General features: G+C 27.9%; 1 protein-coding gene across 1 annotated transcript; it reads right to left on the bottom strand.

Moving 5' to 3' along the window:
- Positions 1-9,575: 9,575 nt before the first annotated feature.
- Positions 9,576-11,107, bottom strand: LOC102661578 (root meristem growth factor 10). Its single transcript, XM_006573355.4, has 2 exons — positions 10,723-11,107; positions 9,576-10,073 (listed from the first exon to the last, which is right to left on the bottom strand). Exons 1-2 carry the CDS (start codon positions 10,837-10,839, stop codon positions 9,783-9,785), a joined length of 408 nt encoding a protein of 135 aa, XP_006573418.1. The 5' UTR covers positions 10,840-11,107; the 3' UTR covers positions 9,576-9,782.
- Positions 11,108-12,497: the final 1,390 nt, after the last annotated feature.

Genomic DNA, 12,497 nt, shown 5'->3' with positions numbered 1-12,497 from the left:
TATTTAAATGTTTTAATTTTGAGAACTTATATTTTGTAATAGACTAATAGTATGAATTATAAGGTTATTGTCATTTTGTTTGCAAAATGGTGCCTTTTGGATATATTTACTTATTATTCATAGGTATTTTTTTTATGAAGTAGACTCTTACGAATTAATAAATTGAGTCTACGGAACTCTTAAGAGTCTATGTAAACTCTCAATTTTGATAATTTTAATCTCTTATCTTTGTCAGCATTTTACTACTTTGTACTAGTAGTATTAACTATCTTCCATATATGCCAAATAGAATGATCAGAAGAGGCTTGATGAGTAGCTAGGTTCTTAAAACGTTCAGAGTATAAAATATGCTAAGCCACATATAGCACAATAATTATTGTAATTCACCAAACAAATTAATACTCAAGAAAAAGATTCATCTGCGTATATAAAACTTGAATATATATACCCATAATCCGATCCCTTACACCAAAACATAGTAACTATAAGATTCTTTTAATTAATTTATGTTTTTTAAGAAAAATAATTAATCAAATTAAATATGTTAATTATTTATATTATCATTTTAAAATTATTCTTTTTTATCTCTTTATTTATTTAATTATTTTTCATTAATATTTGAAGAGTGAATAATTAAGTAAGTATATCTAAGAAAAAAAATTATACATCTAAAAATTATAAAAAAATTCTTATAAAAAAAGACAAATAAATTTATGAAAAGAATCTTATAATTATAATTAGAGACTAAAGGAAGTATATAAATTGTTTTGTTGAGTTCACATTTGGAAGAATTAATGCCTATAAAAACAGCATCCGTCTAATGTGTCAAAGGTGGGGCATATGTAAGTGTTCTCGTTTTTTTTTTCTTTGGCACTATCTTATGTTCATAATTTGAGGCAGAAAAATCGACCGCACTTGACGGAGGATATTTAACTACGTGACACACGAGATTTCTCTTCGGGATTCACCAATGGAAGTCAGCTAGCCATGAGCTTGAGTTGAGAGAGACAAACGCACTTCAAAAGGCTGTTTAGTTTAGAGAGCAAAATTTTACGATTTCCATAATATTGTTGGGAATGTCACGTTCTTGTTGTTGTCACCTTCGTGAAGACTAGCATGTGTGTGTGTGTGACAAATATATACAATGCTTGTGCTAGTTTCAAGAAACTGGTTGAGTTACCCTTTTCTCAATCCCAATTGTCTTTATTGGGATTTTATGTTCCATCCGAGTTGAATTCATACTATATTCATATTGCTTACATAGGAGACATACTTGGAACTGTTGCATCTCGTGTCCCTTCCCCTTTGTTTGGTGCGGAACGCCCTGCAGGTTTTGGCTAGTTCCCGCCAGAGACTTAATTTGCACTAAAGCATTAAAAAAAAGTTTCCAATTTTTTTTTAAAAAAAATCTATTTTATGTGTAGAAAGGATCGAGTTTCCAACTAGTACAACAAAATGGAACTTATCTATTTTGAAATAGAAAGAGATTTTTATAACCTCTTCGAATTAATGAAGCTTGGTTTCTAAATATATATAACTAGGACATGTACTTTATATGTGTAAAATTATATTTCTATCTAACAATGCTATCATATAACTTAATGAGTTCACGCATAAAAAAATTAACTTAATGAGTTTAATATTAAACACGTTAAATTATATGCTAACAATTAGATTTTAAATTTGTGCGATACACGGATTCGATTAAACTATATATTTTTATATTTGTATATTTAGTATTTTTATGTTAATTTTTAAATATTTAGAAACATATTAAATAAAATTAGATTAAAATTAAGAAAGATAATTAATTATTTTTAATATATGTTGCAGAAAATGAAGTTTATGATCATTTATTTATTACTTTTAATTTTAAGGCTTAGGCTTAATTAAGTTTTTCATACCTAGAAAATAGGTTATTTTCATATTACTACCTAACATTTATTTTTTCAACTAAGTACCTGAAAAAAAAAATGTTTCAATTTGCTACTTGTCGTTAGTCTCCTTCCGTTAAGTGATGACGTGACAGACAGAATGTCACGTCGTTCCGCCTTGTTAATGAAATCTCAGTATCACGTCATCACTTTCCTTTCCTTCTCCAACGGAAGCCACCACCACCACACCACCATTGTCATCGATTGCCACCACCGTGCCGTCCAACCCCTCTCTTTCTTCTTCCCTTTCTCCAACAGAAAACAACCCACCCCACTCCACCAACACGCGCCGCTTGAAGTCTCGGTGTCGTCTTCACCTTTTTCGCTACCATCGAAGTCAGCGACCAGTACAACGTTGAGTCGCTGACGCACACTTTTGATCCCCCTCTTCGACTGCGAACATCAACAACTTCGGCCTAAACTCTAAAAAGCCTTGAGGATCTGTACACTGTTTCACGAGATGAGTATGGAAAATACGAATCTGGGTCGTCAAACAAAGGGGGAATGTCGTGAATTGGGTGCACTCACTTGCCATTTTGGCTCTCCATCACTACCATCGAAAGTGGGTCATTAGGGAACTAGAAGCACGACTACCATCGAAAAAATGTATGAAACAAAATAGAAACACAAACATTTTTTTTTTGCAACATCTATTTCGTTCCATGTCAATTTTCCCTTTAAATTTTTCTCATAATCCAAACACAATCATAATTGTTTTTTGTTATCTTTGTTTCATTCTCTGTGTAAATCTAGTAGGTTCAAAGAGTTATCTAATTCCTCAAAGAAGAAAGAGTTCACTGGAGTAATGCGGTAGTGGAAGCGGTGAGGTTCAGTTGGATTGGAGGTAAAAAGTAGAAAGAAGAAGATAAGGGGAAGAAGGGGAGAAGGGGTTGGACGGTGCAGTGGTGGCGGTCGGCGACGGTGGTGGCGCAGCGCGGTTGACGGTGGTGGCATGTGGTGGTGGTTTCCGTTGGGGAAGGAGAGCAAGGAAAGAAGGGGAAGAAGGTAATGACGTGACACTAAGATATTAGTGATAAGGCGTGAGGACATGACACTCCATATGCCACGTCATATTAGTGATAAGGCGTGAGGACATGACACTCCATATGCCACGTCATCACTTACTAGAAGAAAACTAATGATAAGTAATAAATTGAAACATAAATTTTTTTCAAGTACTTAGTTGAAAAAAAAATGAATGTTAAGTAGTAATTTAAAAACAATATATTTTTCAAATATGAAAAACTTATAGGGGTGTATTGGATTGGGATTTTGAGAGAATATTTTGACAAAAACAATCTTGAAGATTTTAAAAGATTATGTGGGATTGTATTGATTTTGTGGGATTTTAAAAGATTTTTTTTAAAAGACTTTTTACAATTAGGATTCTTAACCCAAGATTTTAATGGATTTCTAACACAGATTTTTAAGATTTCAAAGTACTTTATAGATTTTTAAGATTTTGAAAGATTAAATACATTTTAAACAAAAAAATAACGGAAGTTACAAAAGTGAATGAAAAAGATGATAAATAAATTATAATGTTTGAATAAAGAAAATAAAAACGATAGAAATTTTAAACCTTTTAATAACAAAGTCATTATTGCCTAAAAAAATAATAACAAAGTGATTCTCACTTCATGTTCGCCTAATTATTAGCATTTCTCCACATATCTGAACCTATATTAGTCCTCCATATATTAGCATCTTCTCGTTCCTGCTCTTGTGTTTGAACAATGGGTTCATGATCATTGTCTTCATAATTTGGTAACACTGAAGATGAAGATGAAGACTCGTCAGTAGGTTCCACTGGAAATTCATCAGAACGACATTCTTTGCGAAGAAAATTATGAAGTGCTGCACATGCCAACACAAGCTCTGCTTGTGTTTTAAATAGAAATGGAGGTGCTGACTTAAAAATTGTGAACCGCGATTTAAAAATACCAAATATCCTCTCAATCACATTCCTTAAGGATGCATGCCGAAGATTAAATAATTCCTTTTCATTTTCAAGGTCATTACCGTGACCTGCAAAATCTTGTAGATGATATCGTACACCTCGATATGGGGCTAAAAATTTGCGTCGATTAGGAAATCCACAATCCACCAGATAATACTTACCTTGGGGCACTTTATGGAAAGTGTTAAGTGTCTTAAGGGCACATGTTAGCATTTTCCATAAAAATAATACTCATATATCATAAAATCATTTAAAAAAAACTATTAACAAAATAACAATAATAATAACACAATAACAATTAAAAAATTATTAACACAATAATAATAATAATAACACGCTGTCAAAAAAATAATAATAACACATTAATAATTAACATTTTAATAATAACACAAGAAAATAATAATAATAATAATGGACGTTGTAAAAAAACAAGTTGAAGAAACAGAAAAAAAAAAAAAGAGTTTTTTATTTTGATTTGCATATACAGTACTAAAAAAAAAGCAATATGAATACGATATGAATACAAAATCTTGAAGCATATACAACACCCTTTTCTTTTGATTTGCGTAATATGAATAGTATGAACAATATTGACTATCAATTGCCATTAAAAAAAATAGGTAAAATTGATTGAAAAGTTGTAAGAGAATGAACCTGGTAGTGGTTTGTGTCTTGTTCGGCAGGAGAAGAAAAAGTCTTTGGAAGATTATGAAAAGTCTCAAGGGTTTGGGTGAGATTGTTGGAGGAGTATTTTATGTGTATTTCTAACTAAAAAGTCTCTCAAAATCCATTCCAGAAAAGAATCCATCAAAATCTATTTACTTTTGAATACCAAAAGACATTTTAAAAGTGGTAAGAAATCTCAATTGAATACCAACAGATTTTGTTGCCCTGAAAAAAAAATCTTTATTGTCTTAATTGAATACCACAAGATTTGTTTATATTTTATAAAAGTCTTGATTGAATACCACAAGACTTTTTAATCATAAAAAAGTCTTTTAAAATCCTTTGAAATCTTAATCCAATACACTCCCCTTAATTAAGCTTAATTTTAAATATTACTTTAAAATTAATTTAATATCTATAAACATCTTATTTGTAGACATATAAAAAAACTCCTTATTTGTAATTACAATTGTTCATAAAATATATTTTAATAATTATTATCAATTTACATTAGTGCAACTTTACACTATACTATATTTTAAGATATTATACATTTGTTTGACTATATTATTATTATTATTATTATTATTATTATTATTATTATTATTATTATTATTATTATTATTATTATTATTATTATTATTATTATTATTATTATTATTATTATTATTATTATTATTACATTGTGTAACTTCCAATAATGTTTGATAGAATTAATTCAAATCAACGGTTATTAGAGTTTAGATTTTGATGAACAGTGAAATTTTAATTTTAGATTGTTTCTTCAGATCAATGGTTATTATAGAATTTACCGTTTGATATAATGGTAGTAAAAGTTTTAAGTGAATCTTACTTTTATATATAAAGAGAATTTAATGAGCTTATTTTTTTACATATTATCTTTATTTTTAAATATAAGATTTTTTAAGTTGTTTCTTGCATTATTTTTTTATTATCAAAATATCCTTAATTACTTAACAATAAATGCTAAAATTAATAAGATAGATTATGTTTGAAAAAATTAACTAAAAGTTAAAAAAACTGACTACTAATACTTAACTAGTAATACTTAAGTGAAAGCTGAAAATATAACTTATTATATTATAAGTATTCAACGTTGAATTAACTGAAAAATATAAAATGACATAAAAACATTAAAATTATAATTTATTTAAAAAGGATAATAAAAAAATTGATAAATATATTAAGGATAAAAATAAATAAAATATAAAAAAATTAAAAGTTAAAAGCATTAGAATCTAATAAAAAAACTACTAAAAGTAGCATTTTAAAAAACATTAAAATATAATAAAAAAACTACTAAAAAAACTTATTTATTGAATAATCAAACAAGTTTTTATTTAGTAAAAAAAATGTCTTGCAATCATAGCCATAAATTCATTCTCTATTTTATGTGAATTCGAGTAGATGACTAACGCATATTAATTTATTACTCCTAGATAGAAAGTTAATTAAGTGGAAAAATTGAGATGATGAGTCCCATAATTTTAAGGGTTTTAATTTTAGGAAGATAATAGAAATTGTTAACAAATTTGATTTTATTTACTAAATTAACCAAATTTTTTAAAGGATGTTAATTAATTAAAACAATATTGTATTAAGGGGCCAAGGTAATAGTTTAATGAGTATAATATTTATTTGACTTTAACCATTTGCTTCCTATAAAATATTTTGTTTTTTGTTTTAGTCCTTAAAAAAAATTGAAGTCCATATAAATTTTTCTAAGCTCTACTATCAAGTAAAGTGTTAACCACTGATTATGTAAAAGTGAAGTTTGGTGTACATTAACTCGTCATATCATTAAAGAGTCTAACAAGTTTAATTTTTTTTTTAAATTATATGTTTTTAATCTTTCATTAACTAGTTTAACATTACAAATTATTTTGAGTAACACGTTTTAAAAACATAATTTATCAAAATAAAATTAGAGGTAACTATTTTGACAAATACATTAATTATGTAACAAGTGTATCAAATCAATGAAATGTTAATGTTGTTATATCATCCGTTAATGTTTTCACTTAACAAACATAGACTAAAACAAAAACAAAAATCCCAGAGCTAAAAAAAACTTTAAAGGATTAAAAAAATAAGACATTTTATCGGGACTAAATTTTTTATTTAAGTATATTTGTTTTAAATTTTTCATACAAAAGTTGATAATATAGATTAAAATATTCTTAAAAAGGTATATATATTATCTTTTAAAAAAAATTAAAATATATTAAATTTTAACACATTGATTTCTAAAAGGAGAGTAGTAAATTGTAATTTTTTTAACTCAAAGTAAATTCTAATTTTAAAAATGGAAGGAAAGACAATGTCATTTTTTTAAAAAATGAAGCAAATGACAGTGCAATTTAATCGTTTTAATTAAAATAAAAAGAAGAGTTTAATTTCTTCGAAATCATTTATTAAACATTATTTTAAATATGAAATAGATTAGTCCAATTAAAGTGCTGTCCAATTGAAAATTTCATGGATATTCCCGGATAGTTATAAATTCATAGGTGCCTCTTTCATGTACCCCACTTATCTATATTTAGTTTAGGTTCAATTACTTGCCTTTCTTTTTCCGTCAATTAATAAAATATGAAAAAATTATCTTCTATTGTTAACGTATTTTATTTTAACATTATTTCCTAGCTAAAACAATTTTTTTATTTTTTTAATATAGGACATCAAAGAAGACAAGTTCCCTCCTTTAATTTGTATTGTTGTGGCAGCAATGGCTTGTAACTTTAAATTATTGAGTGTTTTCTTAAAGGAGTAAATTGAGTTACACGTGTGAAACTACATCCTTTTATGTTAAAATTCATGTAACTTTATCATATGAAAACTTATAAATCTCATAAATTTTGACATGACCCATGCATTGAATGTTTATAAATATACGAATAGATTAAAAGTTGAGCATATTTATAATATACTAAAATATCATCATTTTATTATAAATTATCATATACATAATTTAATTTAAAGCTTTATGGAGTAGCTTTATACAAGAATTTTAAATTATATAAATAATTTCGCATAATTATATACTTAGTCTAGTAATTACATGGATATTTAATTTAAAGCTTTATGGAGTAGTTAGCTTTTCAAATTAACTTTAAAAATCAATACTCCCTTCTCTCATTATAATTATCGTGTAACATAAAATTATCTCAAAATAATTATTATTTAACTTTCCAATTACAAATATTATTTATTTATTTTTATTTTTATCCTTTATAATATTAATGATAGATAAAGAATGCATAAATAAATTAATAATAATATAATATTAATTTTAAAAAATTATTGTATTTTTTTTATTTATTTATTACATTTTTTAATTTGTGTAAAATAATTTAAGATGATTATTATTTTTGAACGGATAGAATACCATATTTTAAAATGCTCAGCGATCTCTCTCTCTCTCTCTCTCTCTCTCTCTCTCACACACACACACACACACACACACATATATATATATATATATATATATATATATATATATATATATATATATATATATATATTTCCGGAGGAACAAAGAGCTAGAAAAAGAAAGTCGGCAAAAATACCAAAACCATGTGCGAAAGAAGATTTGTTGGACCTATAGTTATTGCTATCATTTTCCCTCATTTAAGAAGACCAACTACCCACGTCTTAGAATCAACTTGTATTTACTTGGTTTCTTTTTTATTAACTGAATAAAACGACTGCAACCTCATCACATGATAATGATGTGAGTACGTACTGCAACGTAACCTTTAATGCATCAATTGTATATAAATGCTCAGAATTTTTTTAAAAAAAGGGAAAATAAATACATACAAGATTTCCTACTCTGAATAGGGCACATATATCCATATTAAGGAACTTGTTAGAAAAGTATCTAAAACACTAATGGCAGTCATACTAACCGGTTGGTTTCAGTAGAAATTAAAGACTAGTCCCTTATAACGTAATTAATTAAAGTTTAATTTTTTAAAAAATAAAATATCTTGAAACTGATTATATCTTAAAGAGGATAGATGTGTATAAAAAAAGAAAAAAAAACACTAATAGCCAGTCATGCACATAATTATAAAGTATAAACAACTATTATTAATTAACACACCGTGACCTTTGCACTCTTCTCATATATTTTCTCTTGATTATGATCCTCTACAACTCTTTAGAAAAGCGTTGATGTGAAGTTAGTTAGCATTTTATCAGAATCCTTTTCATCAAACTTCTAGGACCATGAAGAAATTAATGAACTGTTTGACTTCTCAGGTTTTGCTCTCTTCCCGTTTCTTTATAATCTTTATGTAAGAAAAAAAATTAAAAATAATTATTATTTTAATTTTTTTATATAACTTTAATTATTATTTTTGACTTATATCTCTTATAATATTAATGATATAAATTATAAAATTTAAAAATAATTTTTTTATTTATTATTTTTTTAGGTCTGCTTAATTATTATTTCCATGTTGCTACATCAAATATTCAGTTATAAGAAGAGGGAATTTCCCCTTAATAATTAGGATCATATACATTATGGCTTTAAATTGGGATTGCAATCATCCTTTACATTGCAAAAAATTGTAAAAAGAAAATGTTGATGCAATTACAATTGTGGTTGGGATACGGTCGTCGTGAGTCAAGAAACTTTTACAACCATGCAACTGCGATTGCTGATCATTCTCTTAAAACTATGCTGTATGTACTATATACGGAAAAATTAAGAGAAAGAGAGAGCATGACTCTTCATTTAGCCATTACCATGATAAGAGAAGTTAAAGTGAGGATAATGGTATCAATTGCCAAAAAATACAGACCTAGAAGACGAGGGATATAAATTATAGTCATGAGTAATTGTTCTTATAATAATATAAACTATAAAGATCAATATATATATATATATATATATATATATATATATATATATATATATATATATATATATATATATATATATATATATATATATATATATATATATATATATAGGCAAGTACTTTCTGGGAACAGGTCTGATGTACATTATATAATATATATAGAATTAAAAAAAAAGGAACACTGTCAAAACAGTTATTAAGTTTCTGTAGTTATGCTAGCGAAACTTAACATTTTTCAACTAGAATGAAAGGCCCTTAATTTCTTCAATAATGCTGTTCTTTCTCTTCAATATTTCAGGGCTAATTCATACACTTCATTATTGTTGCTTAGTTGTGATGAGGAGGGTGTGTCTTTGGTGGCGAATAGTCCAAGTCAAACCCAGAGTGTTTCTGACGAGGTTTCTTATTATTATTGTGAGGCACACGCCATGAAACTGAAACAAGAGACTTTTGTAAAGAACTACCTGAAGCATTTTCAGTAGCTTTGTGCACCCTATGATGGTTAGTGCTTCTTCGGTTTCTTGGCTTCACAGAATCACCAACCAAGCGAGTCTCCGTCTTGTTGTGGCCTTCATTGAGCTGCTTTGGAGAGGAATCAAGTCCATTTTTCTCATCACTCTGCATAAAATAAAAGCCTAATGAGTAATGAGAGATGTAACTCTTAAAAATGAAGGTTAATATAAAGCACAAGTAACATTATTGTATTAAGAGAGTTCTTGTGGTTCCCGCAAAGAAATCTAAGAGTTATTTGGATAACATTTTTCGTAAGTATTTCTAGAAGAAGAAAGTAAGAAGAAAAAATAAAATGAATTTTTTCATAAATTAAAATAAACTTATGTATAAATTAATTTGTAAAAATCCTCTCATACTAGTTTCTAAAAGTGATAACTTTTAAATTAAGCATAAGCTAATTTTAATTTATAGAAAAATTGATTTCATTTTTTCTTGTTATTTTTTTTTCTTCTAAAAGTGTTTATGAAAATGTTTATCCAAATTTACAAGGATATCAAAGAATTTCTCTTTCAGCCATTACTATGATAAGAGAAGTCATGAGAATTGTTATGATATCCTGAAAACTTTAAAATTTTTGGTACGATTATTTTTTAGGGCCAATAATTGAATGGGTTTGGACATATAACAAAAGAGAAAGAGGGAAAAGTTTCTCAACGTCAATACCAAAATTCTTAAAATTCTGAAGGTTACATATAATTTCTATATATATATCAATACATAATAAACAAATTATAGTACTAGGTAGTTTAGAAACCTTGATAGAGAAGTGGGACTTCTCTTCCATCTTCTTATTCGGAGGGCTAAGATGCCGGGCATAACATGCATGCAATGAAATGCACAGAAAGAAAAGAAGGTATGCAGTTGATGACATGCTATGATGTCTGAAATATTTTTGCGCAAAACTTTGTTGTGGGGTGAGGAAAATGTAGGGAGGGTAGCACGAATATTTGTAGTAGCAAGGAAATAAATGTGCATTAAATGTAATATCTTAAGGAAGAACAAGGAGTTCTCTTATAGAACGTGGAGTTGTAGGGGGTGAAAAGAAGTAAATGAGAGAAAATGTAGATATGATGGCCACCTCTCTTTTGTCCCTTCGTTCTGTCATGCCAATTTATTGGGTGCCAAGAGAGGGGAAAGAGAAGAAACACAAATCCTTCCTCAGAGATATATACAAGAGGAGAGAGAGAGAGAGAGAGAGAGAGAATAGATATTTAATTTTAATTTTGAAAAATGGCATTAGACTCGTTTGAGGGGATATGTAAAGTGAAACATGAACCAAAATCAAGAATGCCACTGCCTCCCATATAGGTTCGACCGAGGAACTTTTCATTAATTCCCTAGCCTGTCCTTTTTGTTTAGGGCTCTCGAACAATATCTAAATGGCTAGTGCCCCCTAGTTTCTTGTCATTCTTTTTTGTCATTTTTTAGTTTTAGAAATTATATGTATAACTAGTTGGTGCACCCGTTCATTATATTCTTAAATCTATTTTTCGTTATTTATTTATTCCTTTGCAATATTGTTATTTTGTTGCTTTTTTATCTTAAAAGAAAATATATACTTCAGTTTAATATAAGCCTGAATTTTTTTATCTTAATTATTACTATCAAGTTTATTGCACCGCATACATAAATATGATCTAAATTCAAGTTGGAACTTTATATTATAATATTTATTTATATGCACAAAATGTGACACACCCCATATTTTGACTTTTTAAATTTATGTTAATATTTTTCTTTCTTTAAACAATTTCTTTATTTAATTTATATAATATATTATAATTGAAATTAAATATTGGTTTTATAATATATAATTAATAATTAATTTAGAAGCATATTAATATAATACATTACAAATTGAAATAACACATGAGCTTCATAAATTTATTTATTTAGTAAAATGACTCTGGATCCACATACCATGAAATACAAAATAAAAATTCCATGAGGATCACTCATTTGTAATTGTTATGAATCAGCCAAAGCTATCACACCAGCCAATACTACCAGACCTAGGGGAGACAAGCACTCACCTGCGGATCAAAAGGCAGAGCACTTGTCCTTAATACATGAGGGACTTCATAACAAACTGAGACCAGAAATGCTGAGCTGGCACCTTAGTATTGGGCAATTAGAATATTCTGTTTGCTGGAATATATCTTTCTGTTAGGATATTTCTAAAATCCGTTATTACTAGCCTCCCTCGTAGGACCTATAGAAGGAACTAGATAAGCAATCGGTGCCTATAAATGGACAATCATTGTAATAGAAATGCAAGCAGGAAAACAAATCCTTCTTTTATCTTGTTTTTTGGAGGACCCCTAAGCCTCGAACTCTAGGGAATTTCACTTATCATAATAACTTGGTGCTTTCATTGAGCACTACCACCATGGTTGAAGCAACTCGATCCAAAACAAATATGGAACACATGGAGGAAGCCATAGCCAAGCTTGCCTCTAACCAACTCCATGCCACCACCAAATTAGACGAACTCATCCAACACATTACTATGTTGGAAACCAGCCAACA

Source organism: Glycine max, chromosome 1 (genome assembly GCF_000004515.6).
Source record: "Glycine max cultivar Williams 82 chromosome 1, Glycine_max_v4.0, whole genome shotgun sequence".
Taxonomy (NCBI): Eukaryota; Viridiplantae; Streptophyta; class Magnoliopsida; order Fabales; family Fabaceae; genus Glycine; species Glycine max.
The sequence above is the reverse complement of the archived record's forward strand: the minus strand, read 5'-3'. Positions and strand labels throughout refer to the sequence as shown.